This window comes from Geotrypetes seraphini, chromosome 8, assembly GCF_902459505.1.
Source record: "Geotrypetes seraphini chromosome 8, aGeoSer1.1, whole genome shotgun sequence".
Classification (NCBI taxonomy): domain Eukaryota; kingdom Metazoa; phylum Chordata; class Amphibia; order Gymnophiona; family Dermophiidae; genus Geotrypetes; species Geotrypetes seraphini.
The window spans coordinates 145735061-145755830 of NC_047091.1; the positions used below are offsets into that span (position 1 = coordinate 145735061).

The 20770-nt window shown below is 45.9% G+C and overlaps 1 protein-coding gene across 7 annotated transcripts in view; it reads right to left on the bottom strand.

Annotated features, from left to right (window-relative positions):
- The window catches only part of PIWIL1 (piwi like RNA-mediated gene silencing 1), a 420330-nt gene that overhangs the window by 23947 nt on the left and 375613 nt on the right, over window positions 1-20770 (bottom strand). For 6 of the 7 annotated variants that reach the window (XM_033957205.1, XM_033957208.1, XM_033957201.1 and 3 more), the window contains one exon: window positions 16229-16354. The exons of the other annotated variant lie outside the window; for it this stretch is intronic. In XM_033957205.1, coding sequence (XP_033813096.1) covers window positions 16229-16354 — 126 coding nt within the window. The remainder of the gene's footprint in view (window positions 1-16228; window positions 16355-20770) is intronic. 7 annotated transcript variants of the gene reach the window in all.

The following is a 20770-nucleotide window of genomic DNA, read 5'->3' on the forward strand; positions in this document are numbered from 1 at the left end:
TCATAAGATGAATGGAGAAGATGTAACCGGAATTGAGCCAATGTAGCAGAGAGTTCTAGAAACTCCGCCTGTCTATGTTAATCCAGGTTTTTCATAAAACTTGAAAGATGATCAGTCAGGAACTAAGCAGTGAAATAAGCAGTGAAAATAAAAATTGTAGTTGAGGACTCTGGAGGCCATCATGGAATTCTGATAAAGGCGACGGCCAAACTTGTCCATAGTCTTACCTTCTCTTCCAGGAGGTATTGTGGCATACACTCTGGAAGGATGGGTTCTCTTCAACAAGGATTCCACAAGGAGAGATTGGTGAGATAGTTGTGAATTCTCAAACCCCTTGCAATGTAGAGTTCTATATCTCGATTCCAATTTACCTGGTACAGCAGGTATAGCATAATGAGTCTCCAGATTTCGTTTGAAAGTTTGAGAAAGAAGCCTGTTAAGAGGAAGCTTGAGTGACTCTGCAGGAGGTTGAAGTAGATGCATTTCCTTTAAGTACTCCTTAGAGTATTTAGAACCAGCGTCCAATTTAATATCCAGGTCATCAGCCATATGATGAAGAAAGGACAACTGATCCGCTAGACTGGTCTCGAGACGCCTCCAGTCTCCCCGGCGAACTGGAAACACGATGTGTTCAATCACCGTGCATCGCAGTGCCCCAAACTCATGCTGCACCACCAAAGGCTCCTCCAAGCGCCGAGTATTTAAACAGGATCTGTGCTCAATAAGTCGGGTCTTAAACCAACGAGATGTATATCCCACATATATTTTCTGACAGGGGCATATAATGATATATATCACCCCTTCTGTCAAACATGAAGTAGAGCTCCGTAGCTTATACACATAGCCAGTCCTGGGATGAACAAATTCATCAGACTTGATCATCTGGGGGCACAACGAGCAATGACCACAGCTTCGATGACCAGGTAAAACCCCTATGTTTACATCCGATGGAAGTGATCTCAAAACATTAGGGCTTAGAATGTCACTAAGATTCCGATTACGCCCACCTATAATAATAAAATGCTAAGAGCGCATGCGCACTCTTAACGCCGTGTTGCTTGATCTGTAGTTCTGTGGCCGGCAGAGTGCGCATGCGCGCTTACCACGCATCTCTCTGTCTCGCAGCGGGCTTGCCGGCTCCGGTCAGACAAAGTTCATTTTTTTGTTCAAAGCCCCCGCCACGGCTCCTCTATCAAACCTCACCAGAGTCGGAGAAGACTTCCGACTCTGGCAGGGATCGAGAGAGGAGACGCAGCGTTGGCTTTGAACTAAAAAATGAACTTTGTCTGGCCGGAGCCGGCAAGCCTGCTGCAAGACAGAGAGATGACATCTGAATATTAACAGCGACTCGGCAACGGGGGAGGGAAGAAACCTAAATAAGCCATGCTAGGGGTGGCTGCACATTTTTGTTTTTTGGCAGAACGGATGATTTTCAACAGACAAAGCTGCGGTGGAGGCTCCTCTCTCGAGCCGCCCCTGCGTCGGAGAAGGCTTCCAATGCAGGCAGGGATCTAGAGAGGAGCCGCAAAGCTTTTAAAACAAAAATAAACTTCTCAAAGCAACTAAGGGAGCCGCTAGCCTAAGGTTAGTCTAAAAACAAAGTTGCCAAAATTCAGTCGTAGGAGTCAAGCTTACTTCTGACCGGCTCCCTTACTGCCCCCCCCCTTCCCGCGGTCCCGACTACAAACCTGCTGATTCCAGCAGCGTGTGCAGCACTCTACACACGCTGCTTCGGGGCCTTCTACTGCCCTGATTTGCTCTGCCACGTCTCTGATGATGTCATCAGGGACGTGCCTGAGTAAATCAGGGCAGTAGAAGGCCCCAAAGCAGTGTGTGTACAGTGCTGCATATGCTGCTGGAATCGGCAGGTTTGTCGGGACCGCGGGAAGGGAAGTGGGGGGGGGGGGGGCAGTAAGGGAGCCGGCCAGACCGCGGGAAGAGAAAGGGGAGGTAGGGGAAATGGAGGGGGAGGGAATGCTGCTGCTGTGGCTGCTACACAGGGAAATGGAGGGGGAGGGAATACTGCTGTGGCTGCTGCACAGGGAAGTGGAGGGAGAGAAATGCTGCTGCATAGGAGGCAGGCAGAGAGAAAGATAGAAAAAAAGACAGACAGCGGGAGGAAGGGAGACAGAAAGAAAAGAAGAAAGACACAGGGGCAGGGAGAGACACAGAGAGAAAGACAAACAGACAAAGGGGGCCAGGGAGAGAAACAGACAGAAATAAAGACAGCAGGAGGGAAAGAGAGACAGAAATAAAGACAGACAGACATATATTCTAGCACCCGTTAATGTAAGGGGCTAAAATACTAGTAAGAAAATAAAATCTTAAGATGTTATAGACTAGGATGTATCCGTAGAATGTTCAAATGCCGACTGATTACCTGCTGCGAACTTCTGGACATCTGGTTAAACGTAGAAACAAATGGAACCATGTCCTGTGAAGCTTGCACATTACGGTATTCAAGTAAGGACTCCCTATGATTATATAGAGCCCTTTTCCTAGCCCTTGCTACCACGGGGGCAGGAAAGCCCCTGTGGACAAACTTCTCCTGTAATATTACAGATTATTATCGAAATTCTGAATTGGTGCTACAGATGCGTCTATAATGTAAAAACTGGGCAAATGGGATGCTGGTCTTCACAGGATATGGATGCATGCTGTTAAAGTGTAGTAGAGAATTACGATCAGTTTCCTTAACATATATAGTGGTATACACTTAGCCATCCACTATCTCCACAGTGACATCCCAAAAAAAAATCTTAGTTTGATGAAAATTCATATCAAATCTAAGTGAAGGATGACATGCATTAATGTAGTCTCTAAATGACAACAGTTCGTCCAAGGAACATCACCATAGACAAAAAATATCGTCTATGAAACGAGTCCATTCCGTCACCGCCTGAAAAAATCTAGAGGGGTAGATAAACCGTTCTTCAAAATAGCCCATAAACAAATTGGCTATGGTAGGAGCAAAAGTAGCACCCATAGCCACCCCGAGAGTTGCATATAGAACTGACCCTCAAACAAAAAATAGTTCTTCTTCATAGCTAAGGCCGTCAGTCCAAGCAGGAATTCAGGGGGAACCACCCAAGGACGAGGCAGTTGACTCAAAAACTGTTGTAAAATTTCCAATGCCTCATCTTGAGGGATGGAGGTATACAAAGAAGCAATATCAAAAGTCACCAAAAATGTGACCTTAGAAAGACCAGGTTCCCAACTACCCAGCAGATTCAAAAAACGTGTGGTATCTTTCAGTAAAGATTTCACAGAGAAAAGACAAGGTTGGAGATGAACATCCACATACTGACACACTCGTTCTAATAAAGAATCTCTCCCTGACACTATAGGTCTACCTGGGGAGTGTCCAAATTCTTATGTATTTTCGGGAGTAGATAAAAGGCGGGCACCCTAAAATGCTTAAAAGTCAAAAAACTGTATTCAGCCATTGTAAGGAAACCTGCTTTCTTACCCATGTTCACCATCCCAACTAAAGTGTCAAAAATCTCATCCAAAGGATCCCTATCTAGGAGATAATTGTTAGCCTGTTGGAGTTGCTTATTGGCTTCTACCAAATACTGCTCCCGCCCCCAAACCACTATAGCACCCTCCTTATCAGCACGACGTATGACCACTGAAGTCTCAGTTTTCAGCCTCACCAATGCATCACGTTCAGCGCGTGTCAAATTATGATGGAAACGCCTATCCATATTCTCCATCTCTGTAATATCTCTCAATACAGCAAGGCGAAATGCACTAAGAACAGGGTCAGGTGGGCCTGGACGGGTCCAACTAGACTTATTCCTAACAACTGAGCGATCTAAAGGGGAATGTATAGTTTGATCAAAAAATATTCTCAATTGTAGCTTCTTAATGAAGCTTTCCAATTCTACCCGGAATTGAAAAGGGAAATGTTTTACAGTCGGAACAAAAGACAACCTCTTAGCTAACAAACTCTCCTCGGCACTAGATAGGGCATAACTGGAAATGTTTACCACAGATGGTCTGCTCTGGACTGGGATTTCGTTTGATATTTCTTGCGCGTTACTGCGGCGTTTCTTTGCGCCAGTAGTGATTTGAGAAGTGGAGTGAGAATCTGAGGAGCATGGTGGGTCTGGAAAGTTTGCAGGTGAAGCAGTAGAACCGATACCCCTGATGCAGCACGACAAAGCGAAACGGAGGGTTCCCCGTCGGCTTTATCGGCTGCGGGGTTAGGAGTTAAGAGTTTGGATTGAGATGTTCCTGGATGCCATTGGCAGCTAAGTTGTTTATATTTTCTGACTGCCTCTTGTGCTATACTGTAGTGCTGCCCGATTCAGGAAAAAATATTTTGATTCGATTCAGCTTATTGAATCGATTTTTCGATTCGATTTTCCTGCACAATTGGGTGTTTTTTTCCAAACATCCTGGTGAGTTTATTTTATAGCCTCTGCCCTCTCCTACCCACGCTGGTGGTGTGGTGTAAACAAAATAAACAAACAAAAAAAGACTTTTCCTCTTTTCTAAATCCTAGCTCATCTCTGGCAGGATACAATTTCCAAATCTGACACATTATAATCACAAAACAGAAAATGAAATTATTTTTTTTACCTTTTGTTGTCTGGCCATTTTTCAAATCATGTTGGTCCCAGGCTCTGCAACAAACGTTCTTCTGATAACTTGCTTGCCAGAGTCTCTTGCCCAGATCCACCATCTCTCTTTTTCTCAACTACACTGTCATCTAACATCTCTCCCTCCTTCCCCACCAGCTCTCCCTTTCTCTTTCTAACTACCCTCCTATCCAGTATCTCTATCCCCCCATCTCGTGTCCAACTTCTCTTCCTTTCTGTTCCTTTCCTCCCTAAATCCCATTGTCCACCATTTCTCTCCCTCTCCTGTTTTTAGATTCTTATTTCTTCTATCCTTCCCCCATCTCCCCTCTCCATGATCTCCCCCCTCCTCCATCCATCTTCTCCCCTCCACCAAGTTCATTTCTCCCATTTATCTTCTCCCCATCTCTCTTCCAGTCCACCAACTCCCATCTCCCCTCTCCCTCCATCTATCTTTTTTATTTTTTTATCCAGAGGAATCCCTTATTCTTACCAAGGTTTCTTATCAGAATTTTAGCTGTACAGAGACAAAATTACAAGCTTTTCCATCGAGGTTTAAATATTTTATTTATTATCTTCAGAAAAAAATTCAAATCCCAATATGCAAAAGGCACCAGCCAATCTGACTTAGGATTTATCAGAGCCAGAAAGTTATATTTTACGAATTATAAAGCAGATTTTGTTTCTGGCTGTAATTGCAGTGTTTGTGATCTCCAGGGGACTTCATGATGATTGTTTGAATAATAGACAGTAGGAGTCAAGAAAACTGGCTCTGCCCTAAGTTGATGACCATGCTAAAACTTCAAACAAACAGGAAACAAACAAACAAACAAACAGGAAAATGACACGGCCCAGAAGAGTTCCAGCTGACAGGCACTATGTCTAAAAATCTTTGATGCGTCAAGGAATAGGTCTTCCAGTTTTTAAAGATCCTGTAACATCATCTCAACATATAAAACCAGGCATTTCACTTATAACCATACAATTAACCTTTGCACTTCTGGGATTCACTCTCACATTGCACATATCCAGAATGTACCGCCAAAACAGAATACTGTATTCCAGAAATATTTCTTAAGAGGCGAAGGCAGCACAGAGCAAGCTTACGTACAATACCATGGGCAGATTCATTTCCAGTGCAGGAAATTGGTTCAAAATAACAGGCAGTCATCCATGCAAAGTCTAGACTCCAATCAGTGACCTGAAGCTAGAAGGGTTTAAGTATGCCACAGTAGGCAATGAGTGAAAAGCAGAGTCAGGCTGAGACCTAGTGAATAGTTTGCTTAGCCTACGGCTGGCTCCGATTAGCCATAATTCATTTGATTAAAATCAATACCCAAGGCTGGACCCGCTGCAGGGAAAGTCCAGAAGAAACATGAAGCTGATTTTGCAATGTTATAGTACAATGATTTGTAAATGCATGGATCAATCACACATGGGACAGCAACACAGAAAGGAGACAGCGTAAGTGCGTGAGCGAGCAAAAGCAGAACTACTCACTTGAAAACCTTCACCGTTCAGGGGCTGGGGGTATAGGGTTGAAAAGTCCATTGTTTAATGATGCATTCTGGGGTCTACTTTCAGGGCCCTTTCTAAGCAGCAGTGGTGCAGTAAGAAGAAAACGCCCAGAGTAGCGGCAGGGTAGTGAATTGCATTCGCTACCGCCGCATTTGCCTGGCCAGGGAGGAGAAGAGAAATACTTGCGGCTGGAAAGGAGAGAGCCTTGCTGTCGCCGATCTGCACCAGAGCCCCGTTCAGGCTTTCCCTCTGCCACTAGAGTCCTTGCTTCGATGCAACTTACGGTTTTGCAAAACCGGAAGTTACACCAGAAGCAAAGACTCCGGTGGCAGAGGGAAAGCTCGAACGGGTCTCTAACAAGGGGCCGACGAATCGGTAAGTCCGATTTTCTTAAAAAACAAACCGATTCGAATCCATTCACCCAAAGTGAATCGGAGAATCGATTCGAATCACGAATCGGGCAGCACTACTATACTGAGGTCCGTAGTGTTGAACTGTATTTCTTCCCACAACTTCACCTTTCTCTGATCAGATATGTTAATAGGCTTGTTGCTTATGTTTAGTTATGTTATTTTATGTTATGTACTTTTATGATATTTTAACATGTTTATTATTAATTTTTATTAGTTATGTATGTTTACCCTAACTTTGTAATTTTTAGCTGTACATCGCTTAGAAACTGGAGTAAGCGATTAATCAAATCTTATAATAAACTTGGAAACTTGGAACTCACGTATCTACAATATCACGAATTGGGGGCTGGGTGCCCCGACGTGCTGTTTGATATCACTCTGCAGGCTACTATAGTGCCTTTTTTCTATTTTTGTTCACATGCACGAGTGGTCATCTTTATGAAGTGGAGTTTTTTTGCCAGATGAAGCAGAACTGAGGCATTTTCTCCACTTCTTTTTTTTTTTGCTTTCTTATTTGGTGTGTGAACGATTGATGCGTTTGATCGAGGCCTAGTAGTGTTATAGAGTGTGTGTCTGGTCCCATATAGGGATTTGACTGGAGCAGGGCCGCCATCAGAAATTTCTGGGCCCCTTACTGAGCAATCCTTTTGGGCCCCCCATGCACCCCTTCCCCCCCGACCCCCCCTTCTTCCATGGGCCGAATACACACATACTTTTCTCTGTCGTCGCACTCTTTGACTAAAAGATTTGTAAGCCTGCAACCATGTCAAGGTAGACTCTTTCAGCAGGGCCCTAACCTAACCTAAACTAAACTAATCTAAACCTATCTATTCTAAGCTAACATATGTCTAATACTGAACTAATAACAAACTAACAAACATCTGCATAATAAATAACTAATAAATAATAGTGCTAGTAGCTATAATTCACTTTTGAATGTAAAATCTCAGTTAAGGATTTCTTTTGACCTTTGTAGGCCAGAAGTAGATCACAATTGCACAATATTTTTTGTAACAAGTATTAAATGTGTTTTTATAAATACTGTAAACTTAATAAATATATCAGAAAAAACTACACATCTGAGCGCATATCTGAACATACACATCTGTATGATCCCATCCTCCTCAGCTTGCCTATAGCTGCATCATGCATGTTAAAAATGTATGATATGTTGATATGTGCACCTTCCTTCCTTCCCATCCATCCTCCTCAGCCTGTCCTTACACATCCACAGCTGCATGTTAATGATGATGTATATGTTATGATGATAAATAACATGCAGCTATGGATGAATATAAAAAAGAAACAATATTCTGTACAATTGTCAATTTATAAATCAGCGTCTTCTCCCCACTCTCTCTTCCCCATTTCCCTTCAGCGTCCTCAGCCCACTCTCTCTCCACTTTCCTTCAGCGCACGCACATAAAAACAAGCAAGTAATTTATATCATTTTCATTCTATTCATTCATAGAAATTAAAGTCTAAATAATGCCAGTCACATAACAAAACATGATTTTACAAAAATAATTCCCTGCACAGTCAAGCCTGCAAGGATTACTAGATGTCTTTCAGCAGCTCCCCTCCCTCCCCCTTACCTTTGTTGCCAAGTCAAAATGATCTACCAACAATAAAATTTAAAAAACACAAAGCACACTGTACGCAGAGAAAATGTTACATTATCATTTATATTCCGCGAGTTTTCAAAGAGGTCAAGGCAGATGACTTTATGCAATGTCACCTCAGTAACAACTATACAAAAATAGACAAATTTTCCCCCTCCCTTTTTACTAAAACACGATAGCGGTTTTTAGCGCAGGGAGCTGTGCTGAATGCCCCACGCTGATCTCAACTCTCATAGGCTCCCTGCGCTAAAAAATGCTATTGCGGTTTAGTAAAAGGGGGCCATAGTGCAAAATATAGACAGCAGATATAAATTCTCAAAGCAGACACATTTTCATCACTAAATTGAAAATAAAATCATTTTTCCTACCTTTGGTAATTTCATCAGTCTCTGGTTGCACTTTATTCTTCTGACTGTGCATCCAATATTTCTTCCCTTTTCAGCCTCCTGTATGCTTCCTCTCCTCCAGACCTCATTCCCTCCCCAAACTTTTTCTTTGTTTCACCCTGCCCCTTCTTTCTTTTTCTCTCTCTCCATACCCCCTTTCTTTCTGTATGTCTGTTTTTCTCTCTCTCACCCTGCCCCCTTCTTTCTTTCTCTCTCCACACCCTCTTTCGTTCTGTATGTCTGTCTTTCTCTCTCTCTCCGTGCCCCATTTTTCTTTGTTTCACCCTGCCCCCTTTCTTTCTTTCTGGCTTCCTGTCCCCCCCCTTTCTTTCTTTCTCCCTGCCCTCCCCTATGCCACTACCATTGGGAAAATGCTGCCACCGCCACTGGGGAATAGGCTGCCACTGCCGCCATCGGGAACAGGCCGGCGCCGAGTTTGCCCTGCTTCTCTTCCCCGCGGGGCCGACCAACTCTCGCCACCCGACGTCAATTCTAATGTCGGAGAGGACGTTCTAGGCCATCCAGGCAGCGATTGGCTGGCCCAGAACGTCCTCTCCGACGTCAGAATTGACGCGAGTGGCGAGAGTTGGTTGGCCCCACAGGGAAAAGCAGGGAGAACTCGGCGCCGGCCTGTTCCCGATGGCGGCGGTGGCACTCAAGTGGCTAAAGAGCCGCAGTTTGCCAGCCTAGGGAGAACACTGGAGGGTGCCAGCTGTGCACCCCCTTGGGACATAAACCCGGGGCGGGGCAGGGTGGACCACCTCCCCACCCTCCCCCACCTTGGTATGCCACTATGTGTACCTCACTCCCTCCCTATGACCAAAAATTCTTCTTTCTTCTATTCCCCGTGTACACTACCATCTCTTTTCCTCCCTTCCTCTCTCCCAAGTCGATGCCTTCTGTGCCAAAAACCCATTCCCTCCCCCACCTCAGCATCTCTTTCCCTCCATTCCTCTCTCCCAAGTCCATGCCTTCTGTGTCCAAAAACCCATTCCATCCCCCACCTCAGCATCTCTTTCCCTCCCTTCCTCTCTCCCTGGTCCATGCCTTCTGTGTCCAAAAACCCATTCCCTCCCCCACCTCAGCATCTCTTTCCCTCCCTTCCTCTCTCCCAAGTCCATGCCTTCTGTGTCCAAAAAACCATTCCCTCCTCCACCTCAGCATCTCTTTCCCTCCCTTCCTCTCTCCCAAGTTCATGCCTTGTGTCCAAAACGCACTTCCTCCCCCCTTTTGTTTTCCGCGTTTGCCTCCCAGCCCATCTTTGCAATTTTCTCAGCAAAACGGAGCTTGAGCCGCGAGGCTTGTCTTCTGTTTCCTGCCTGTCCTATCGCGCACAAATAGCCGACCGGAAGTATTCTCCGACATCGGCGCTGACGTCGGAGGGCAGGCTTTGCTTAAGCCCTCCCTCCGACGTCAGCGCTGACATCGGGGAACACTTCCGATCGGCTATATGTGAGCGGCAGGGCAGGTAGGAGCAGAAGACGAGCCTCGCGGCGGGTTCACCATCCAGCTCTCTCCTGTGCACCTGGGGCGGCCCGCCCCGTCCCTAGACTGTGGCCTAGGACCCTGGGAGAGCCCGGGCCCCCTGTCAGCTCCGGGCCCCTGAATGCAGGACTGGTAGTACTACCCTGATGGCGGCCCTGGACTGGTAGTTGAAATCACCCATTACTATTGTCTTACCCCAATTTGTTAGCCTTCCTAAAGTCTCATAACATTTCAGCATGTCTGTTTATCTTGGTTAGGCAGATAGTAGCACACTCCTATCATTATCCTTTTCACTTTATACACAAAATTTCTACCCTTAGGGATTCCAAGGTGTTTCTGCTCCTGCACAATTTTCAGTCCATTTGATTCAAGGCCCTCCTTAACATAACATGCTATGCTTCCACCAATTCAATCCATCCTGCCACGACGATATACAGGGTGCCCACAAAAACACACCTTGATTTTAAATGGTTACAAAATCAAAACTTATTGGAATATGTTTATAAATAAGATGACAGCAAATACAAGTCCCAAAAAGCACGGTTAGCAAGATCTTACACAATCGCTTGCATTTTCACCCTTATCAAATTTATTTATTATTTGATAAATCGCCTATACAAACGTTCTAAGTGATGAACAATTTTAAAAAACAACTTTTTAGAGGACAAACAATTTAAAGACACAAGTAAAAAGTTAAAATCTAATAACATATTAAAAAATTTTCTTCATACATGTAGCTTAAAGACAGACATGATATAGGAGGAAAAGGGGGTAAAGTTACAATTCTCTCAGGTAGAAAAACATAAAGGGGGAAGAACACGGGGAAGGGTAAAAAAAATTTTTTTTTTGGTTCTGCATTTGATTAATAAAAGGTCTCGTATTTTATTTGATAAAAGCATCATTAAATAAAAAAGTTTTTAAAAGTTTTTTAAAAGAGATAAGATCTTTTTCTTTTCTGATGTAAAGTGGCAATGCATTCCATGTTTGTGGAGCTATAATAGAAAACATGTCATTTCTTCTTATAAGCTGCAGTTGGTGAAGAAGTAACAAACCTCCAGGCAATGCAACATGACAAAGTGACCAGGTGTTCCTCAAGTGGCCCCCGAGATCACCAGAGTGGGCATCTCTCCTGCCGTCCTTCTGTTTAAAGATGTAGGGATTGTCAAAAGGAATCAGGGTTGTTGTTTTTTTATTATTTGCTAAGGGGGGGGTGGGTCCTGAGCTGTCAAGCCTTACTTTCCTGTCAGTGCCTGGCACTGACCAGAAAGTAAGGCTAGACAGCTCAGACCCTGCCAGAAATATTTGCCCACAAATGTAGCACAATGGGTTACAGAATCACCTGGTGATGACAGAGAATTGCCCGGAGTGCTCATTTAAATATTGATGAGCTCATTTTACTACTACATTAATATTAATGACCTCGTTGTAATACATTTGCATGGCAGAGTCAGAGTCTGCCAGGAAGCTTGGAAAAGACCATGGTGAATCGTTTTGATAATTGGCTGGAATCGGTTTAAGGCATGGAGGTTTTGAGAATCTTCCCCCAAGAGAAAACCAAAATGATACAGGAATGTTAAGACCTGAAAAATGTTACCTTACTAGCTTTCCTAGGGCACAAGCTTTCACTGGACTCACCCCGCTCTCTCATGCAGTCTTTCTGTCAGCTGTGCCTTGGTCAGATCATAACCCAATCACATTTAAACATACACTGAGACTTACAGCAACTAGGGATAAGCCAAAGATTATCAATACTCTTGACTACAAGAAATAAGACAAATGTTACAACCTTAAAATCTTCAAATTGACATTGAATATCAGGAAGTTTCACGCAGCAAGTGGTGCACACCTGGAACGCTCTCCTAGAGGAAGTAATTTCAGAATCCGTTCTAGGATTTAAGGGTAAACTAGATGCACATCTCCTTAAGAGTGGTATAGAGTGATACGGGTAAGGGAAATTAGATGCACAACACCCTTGATAAGCATACCAGCGGGAGACAGCGTATCCAGCGTATCCAGATTGTTCCCGAAGAGAGGCAGCATGGGAGCCCTGCTCCGCCCCTCTCCCTGACCGAAAGGGAAAATCTAAAAGAGCACAGGAGCCAGCCGGGCCCCCTTTCAGGCCACCAGCGGGAGACAGCGTATCCAGATTGTTCCCGAAGAGAGGCAGCATGGGAGTCCTGCTCCGCCCCCCTCCCTGACCGAAAGGGAACATTTAAAAGAGCACAGCGCCAACGGCGCTCAGCCGTTCGGCGCGCCTTTGTGAAGCGCCTGCAGTGACGACAGTTGGATTCTGAAGCTAACAAAATAACAGGCTCCAATCAGCAGGAGCACACCAGCACTTTACGAGAGCGATGGAGGACTCAGGATCCCAGAGGTACTTTCCGGTATACTGCACAGAGTGCAATATGTACGACTACCTCCCCTTGGGAAGGCGGGAGTACATATGCAGTCGGTGTCAGGAACTGGAAAGCCTGAGGATGGAGGTCGGCAGATTGAGGGTCAGGGTCCAGGAAATGGAGGGACTGCGCACCACAGAGGAGACGAGCTGGTCAACCCAGAACACAGATGGAGCAGGCCCCATTGTGGACCAGGTGAGAGACCTCGAGAGATTCATCGAGGAGGCCTATAGGAAGGTGGAGGAACGGGACCAGCAGCTGCACAGACGGATGTCGGCAGACAAGACCCAGGATCCACAAGGCGACACCGGGGAAGGACCTAGCGGAGGAACCACGCAAGAGGAGGAGACCGCGACTCACCGGGACCCCGAGGGAGAGACACCGCACTACACCAAGGACACGGACCTGAGGCAGGAGGTTGCTGAGGAAAGGGAAGTCTGCTATTGTGGTGGGAGACTCGATCTTGAGAGAGGTAGACAGTCACGTAGCTGGAGGAAGGGAGGACCGGCTAGTGACTTGTCTTCCAGGGGCCAAGACACGAGACATCACTGATAGGATCGAGAGGATCCTGGACGGAGCAGAGACAGAGGAGACTGCGGTAATAATCCACGTCGGAACGAATGATGTGAGCCGGAGGAACTTCAGCATGGCCACACTGACTGACCAGTTCAGAGTCCTGGGACGAAAGCTGAAGCGGAGCACACGGAGGATAGCATTCTCGGAGATCCTGCCTGTACCGAGAGCAGATGCAAAGAGGCAGGCAGACCTCCAGGCTGTGAATGCATGGTTGAGGAGATGGTGCCAGGAGGAGGGCTTCCACTTTGTGAGGAACTGGACGTCCTTCTGGGGAAAGAGCAAGCTCTACCGGCGGGACGGCCTGCACCTGAGCACAGCGGGAACTAGACTACTGGCAGCCAATGTGAGGAAGGAGATCGAGAGGGCTTTAAACTGAGGAGAGGGGGAAAGCCGACAGCTGATCTGATGTTGACGCTTCGGACAACAGTATCCAGAACAGATGCTGAACGGGCTGACTGCAGGGAGGAAGCAGAGGGACCGGAGGATCTTATGATCAGACAGCGAGGGAAACATCAGGTAAAGGGAGATTGCTGGGAGAAGACTAAGGGGCATGGAGACACAGGGGGACTGGGTGGCACGAGGGCGAAAGCTGAGGGCAATATAGAGGTACCACAAGGCGAGGGGGATCAAACAGAGGCTCAAGGGATGATAGCCCAGGAGGGGGCCGGTAGGGCTAGAAAACCCAGAGGAAAAGCGGGGAAGTGGGGTGGCGGGAATGTGGGGAAGCTGAAAGCTAAGAGGGTAAAGGCTGAGGGCAAAGCAGAAGCACAGGGAACGGGAGAACTGCCCGAAATCCAAGGGCAGGCGGCCCAGGTAAATGCAGAGGTGGAGGAAAAATGACGGGACCTACGGGACCTGCGGTGCTTATACGCAAATGCAAGAAGCCTCATGGCCAAGATGGGTGAACTAGAAGTCGTGGCTAAGGGGGAGGACCTAGATATAATTGGAATTGCAGAAACCTGGTGGACAGAGGAAAATCAATGGGATGTGGCGCTGCCGGGGTACAAGCTCTACAGGAGGGACAGGACCCACAAGAAGGGGGGAGGCATAGCACTATATATAAAGGACTCTATCCACTCGGTCGGGATGGATATGGCAACGAAGGCAGAGGGGCTGGAATCGCTATGGGTCAAATTGCCGGGAAACAAGGGTGCAGGCATAAAACTGGGGCTGTACTATCGCCCACCTGGTACGCCAGAAGGAGTCGGACACGACTTGGAAGCGGAATTGAGACAGGAATGCAGGACTGGAAGTGTAACAGTGATGGGGGACTTCAACTACCCGGGAATAGACTGGAGTACGGGTCACTCCAACTGCACTAGGGAAACAGGATTTGTAGAAGCTGTGAGGGACTGCTTCATGGAGCAACTAGTCAAAGAACCGACGCGAGGGGGTGCTACTCTTGACCTCATCCTAAACGGATTAGGGGGGCCTGCAAGAGGGGTAGAAGTGGGAGGACCACTAAGCAACAGTGATCACAACGCGATCAGATTCACATTAGAAAGGGGGACACCTATAGTAAGGAGGACCGCAACAACTGCGCTCAACTTCAAGAAAGGGAACTATGTTGCTATGAGGGAAATGGTGGGGAGGAAGCTCAGAAACATCTTTAGGATGGAGACTGTGGGAAGCGCCTGGACCCTATTCAGGGACACCCTGCAGGAAGCACAAAGAATGTACGTCCCCAGTTTCAGGAAAGGCTGCAAGAACAAGCGATCAAAGGACCCGGTTTGGATGTCAACTGAAGTAAAGAGGGCTATAAATGACAAAAAAGTATCCTTCCGGAGATGGAAAAAGGACCCAACGGAGGAAAATCACCAGGCGCACAGGAAATGCCAAAAGGAATGCCACTAAGAGGTTAGAAAAGTGAAAGGGGAATACGAAGAGGGGCTGGCCAGGGAGGCGAAAAACTTCAAGGCATTCTTCAGTTACGTAAAGGGGAAGCGACCAGCGAGAGAGGAGGTGGGGCCGTTGGACGATGGGGATAGGAAGGGAGTGATTAAGGAGGATAAAGAGGTAGCTGAGAGGTTGAACACGTTCTTCTCGTCGGTTTTCACGAGCGAAGACACATCTAATATACCGGACTCAGAGGAGCTCATGAGTGGGGAACAGGCTGAAAAATTGGAGCACATAGAGGTAAGTAAGGAGGATGTCCTCAAACAGATAGACAGGTTAAAATGCGGTAAATCACCGGGCCCGGACGGGATCCACCCAAGGGTTCTGAAGGAACTAAGACAAGAAATAGCGGGCACAATCCAGCATGTTTGCAACCTATCCTTGAAAACTGGTGAGGTACCAGAGGACTGGAAATTGGCGAATGTCACACCTATCTTCAAGAAGGGATCGAGGGGTGACCCCGGGAACTACAGGCCGGTGAGCCTGACTTCAATTATAGGGAAGATGGTGGAAGCTATGATCAAGGACGGCATTTGCGAGCACATCGAGAGGAATGGCCTACTGAGAACAAGCCAGCACGGATTCTGTAAGGGAAGGTCGTGCCTAACGAACCTTCTGTACTTCTTTGAGGGAATAAGCAGTCGGGTGGACAATGGGGAACCCATAGACATCATTTACCTCGATTTTCAAAAGGCTTTTAATGTTTAACCGTCCTGTTAAAGACGCTATCTCTTTGAATCTGAATGATTCTCATGGTATCAGTTCCCTTTCTAATGTCCGTTCCACTCGTTCTTTCTTTATAAATAATGTAGTTCTACCGCTAACCCCTTGTACCAGTTCGTCAGTTACTCATACTGTTAAGTCCTTGTACGACATACCTCCATTGTACTCTGTAATTTTAAATACATGTACTTTTAATATTGTATTTACACCGCCTTGAAGTCTGATTTGGCGGTATAATAAGATTTTAATAAACTTGAAACTTACAGTGATGTAATACTTTGACACCCTCTTAACAGAACTTTAAAATTATACTTTTATCTTATGATTACCCATCCATCTTCTCCCTCAAATCCCATTTTTGTTTGATTTCTATTTATCGTCTTGAAAATGGATTAACATGGCAAACATACTACTTAGAGGAGACAGATAATATTCTAGGCAAAATAACTCATCACAATGAAACTACCATGCGTTTCCCAGATCTGTGTTGTACATATTTGGCCTTTTCTTCCCTAATTTTTCTGCAGTTGAAAATACATAAAACCTACCATTTGGATAACAAAAGTGAAACTATCAAATGTAAAGAGGAAATCATCCTAAGGATTACAGAAGAACCCCCACACTTACCATTCAGGTCTTGTAACTTCTACATCGATTATTGTTCCAGGGGGTGGATTCTGAAGTCTTCCACCAACCTCTGCAAAGAATCTGGCATTCACTCGTTTCTTCACTACAATCACTGTAAGCCGAGGGCTTGAAACAGAATTCAATACTGCTAAGTCTATATTTTATGAACCAATAATCAAAACATTTTTGTATTTTCATACTGCATTTCAACTCCCACAACCAGTAGTCAAAATGCAGGAATAGCAAAGTAGTATACATCACAGACAGTAAGATATAATCATATAAACAAGTATGTGATGTTATCTAACCACAGTGAAAGTAATTTTCTGAGTTTAGAAAACTTCTGAGCATGGGTATCTGTTCCTGCCCTTGTGCGAATACCTCAGTTTGTGGATAGCTAAGAATTTCCTTGCAAACTTGCAGGGAGGGGAACATGCAGGCAGGAAATGTACATCTACAAGAATCCATGTTACAAGCAAACAACTTTCATCTTGCTCATCAGAGATAACGAGCCACACAAGTGGGGGATCCCAAGCTGAGGGTCTCTAGCTCATATAAAGCTATAGCAAAGTTATTTACCTGGAGAAGATGTTCTCTGAGAACAGCAGGCCAAATATTCTCACAGAACTTGGCTTGGATGCTTACTACTAACATTTTTGTAGAAGCTTCTAGTACTGTCGTACTGTACATGCACAGGTGCCTTCCCGCATGACACACATGGAGAACACCTGCTACAGGTGTGTAACTTTGCTTCTCCGAGACAAGCTGGCCCTCATTCTCACAGCTGAGAATCCCTAGCTACTAGGCCACTAGGCTCACCAAAAATAAGGCAGCTAGATCAATATTGATTCAAAACATTAAGGCCTGTGCAGCAATTCACCTGCGAAACAAAACATGCTGATGAGAAGGTACAGCCTGGATCAGAATAAAAAATGGTCCTAGGGGTGTTGAGTTGGATTTTAGACACTGAACAAATTCTACAGGATAGAGAAGAACATGGGGACAAAGTTTACCCCTGGCCCATCCCCACAGGATCTGTCCTTATTCCTGCCCCCGCAGCCTCTGTCCCCATCTCCGTAAGCTCTCTTCTCATTATCGCGGACTCTGTCCTCATTTGCACAAGGCTTGACCACTTCTGATTATTTTATATTTAATTTTTTTTGTTAAAGTATAAAAAGGGACAATATTATATACAACTATTAATTCACAAATACAGCCTTCCATTTTGATCTGGTTTTGGAACGGATATAGAAGAGAACCTAAACTGTGTAATAGATGAACAGAAAATACGTGTCTGATAAATGTTAGAAATCCTATTTGATGCCTGAAACAATGGATGAATCTGTGGAGGAGAGTATGGGGCAGTGATTAGAGTTGCATCCTCAGCACCCTGAGGTTGTAGGTTCAAACCCCGTTCTGCTCCTTGTGACCCTGGGCAAATCACTTTCCTCTGCTGCGCCAGGTACATTAGATAAGATTGTGAGCCTACCGGGACAGATAGGGAAAGTGCTTGATTACCTATATGTAAACTGCTTTGAATGTGGTTGTGTAACTACAAAAAGATGGTATACAAGTGACTATCCCTTGCCGTTAACAGTAAAATGCTTGAGCAGCTGGGCACATGATGCAAGGATGTTACAGATGGTAGGAGTCTGATCAGCACACAAGACTCTTGATGCTATATCAAAGGTAGACAAGACACAAATAATGTCTTAATAATAGTTCATGTCAGTGGCGTACCAAAGGGGGGAGGGGGGTCGGTCTGCCCCGGGTGCACGTTCCAAGGGGGTGCACAGCCGGACGGGTCCGGAAGCTCGCTGCTGAAAACGGCACCTCAGCATGGCTGCCGTATTTATTCCAGAGCATAAATACGGCAGCTGCGCTGAAGTGCACGAAAGTCCCGCGATGACGACTACTACTACCACTGCTTCGGAAGAAATAAGTGACGTCGGAAGGGGGGGGGGGGGGTGGATCGGCAGCCACAGTCATCGCGGGACCTTGCCGCAACTCCCTGCGTCTGCCGGCCCAGCCCCCCTCCGACATCACTTACCTCTTCCGGAGCAGAGGCTGCAGTAGTCGTCATCGTAGGACCTTGCTGATTTCAATGGAGAGAGAAAGAAGCAAAGTAGGGTGGTGGAAGGAGAGAAAGGGGGTCAGGGTGGTATGGAAGGGTGGTGGAAGGAGAGAAAGGGGGTCAGGGTGGTATGGAAGGGTGAGAAAGGGGGTCAGGGTAGTATGGAAGGGTGGTGAAGGGTGAGAAAGGGGGTCAGGGTGGTATGGAAGGGTGGTGAAGGGTGAGAAAGGGGGTCAGGGTGATATGGAAGGGTGAGAAAGGGGGTCAGGGTGGTGAAGGGTGAGAAAGGGGGTCAGGGTGGTGAAGGGTGAGAAAGGGGGTCAGGGTGGTGAAGGGAGAGAAAGGGGGTCAGGGTGGTATGGAAGCATGGTGAAGGGTGAGAAAGGGTTAGGGTGGCATGGAAGCGTGGAGCGTGAGAAAGGGGGTCAGGGTGGTATGGAAATGTGGTGAAGGGTGAGAAAGGGGGTCAGGGTGGTATGGAAGTGTGGTGAAGGGTGAGAAAGGGGGTCAGGGTGGTATGGAAGTGTGGTGAAGGGTGAGAAAGGGGGTCAGGGTGGTATGGAAAGGTGGTGAAAGGAGAGAAAGGGGCTCAGGGTGGTATGGAAGTGTGGTGAAGGGAGAGAAAGGGTGTCAGGGTGGTATGGAAGGGTGTCAGGGTGGTATGGAAGCATGGTGAAGGGTGAGAAAGGGGATCAGAGTGGTATGGAAGGTGGAGGTCAGGGTGGTATGGAAGTGTGGTGAAGGGTGAGAAAGGGGGCAGATGCTGATGTAAGTGAGGGGAAGGGAGAGAGTGAAATGCCAGACCATAGGGGTGTGGGAGAGATGGAAGGGGGAGGCATAAAGTTTCTGGAAGGTGAATAGAAGGAGAGAAGATGCCATATAGAAGGGGTAGAGAGAGGGTAAACAGGGGATGAAACGAAGAAAGTGACAAGAAGATGAGGAAAGCAGAAACCAGAGAAGACAAGGTAGAAAAAAATTATATTTTTTTTTTTTTTTTGCTTTAGGGGAGATGCATTGCTATTTCTGTGGTGTTGCATTGTATGCAAAGTCCAGCTTCTTAGTGCTTCAGTTTAATCTTTGTCTAAGTATTTTTATTCTATCTCCCTATTTACAAAACTGTAGAGCGTTTTTTAGCGTTGGCATCTGAGCTGTTACCACCATGGCTAAAAACCACACTACAGTTTTGTAAAAGGGGGACGGGTTAATTTGTGATGACATACTAGGCGAAGGTGTTTTCTGTGTTCTGTAAGACATAGTTTTCTGTTAGGATTGACTGTGTAGGATTGATTTATACTAGTCTGACTTGTTTAGTTTTACAATGGGTTTATTGACAATACTGCTCACTGCAGTATGTAAGATGCTGCCTTTTCCTAGGTACACTCTTGTGTGACGTGTGGACTGTTACTAAAAATCATGTTTTTCATACAGATGGGGGGGGGGGGGGGGCAGGGGGGGATCAAAAAAATGAAGCCCTGAATATGTATACCCTAGAGGAAAGGAGAGACAGGGGAGATATGATTCAGACGTTCAAATACTTAAAGGGTATTAACGTAGAACAAAATCTTTTCCAGAGAAAGGAAAATGGTAAAACCAGAGGACATAATTTGAGGTTGAGGGGTGGTAGATTCAGGGGCAATGTTAGGAAATTCTACTTTACGGAGAGGGTGGTGGATGCTTGGAATGCGCTCCCGAGAGAGGTGGTGGAGAGTAAAACTGTGACTGAGTTCAAAGAAGCGTGGGATGAACACAGAAGATTTAGAATCAGAAAATAATATTAAAGATTGAACTAGGCCAGTTACTGGGCAGACTTGTACGGTCTGTGTCTGTGCATGGCCGTTTGGAGGAGGATGGGCAGGGGAGGGCTTCAATGGCTGGGAGGGTGTAGATGGGCTGGAGTAAATCTTAACAGAGATTTCGGCAGTTGGAACCCAAGCACAGTACGGGGTAAAGCTTTGGATTCTTGCCCAGAAATAGCTAAGAAGAAAAAAAAAAAAAAAATAATAATTTAAATTGAATCAGATTGGGCAGACTGGATGGACCATTCGGGTCTTTATCTGCCGTCATCTACTATGATGGGCCCCGGGTGCCACATATACTAGGTATGCCACTAGTTCATGTAAATCCAAAAGCAATTTCTACAGTTTTATCAACACTAAATTCAATTGCCAATTATCTAAAAAGAGATTATGTACTTACACTGGCAAGCTGTTTTTCCGGTAGATAGGTGAGACATTCTACACCAGGGGTCTCATGTTTGACGAATTTACTCCAATTTTTTGAGACCGTGAACGAGCAAATTGATAGTGGGAAGCCGGTGGACATAATATACTTGGACTTCCAGAAAGCGTTCGACAAAGTTCCACACGAAAGACTTCTCAGGAAACTACAAAGCCATGGCATAGAGGGGGATATACAAAGATGGATAGGCAAATGGCTGGAAAACCGAAAGCAGAGAGTGGGCATAAATG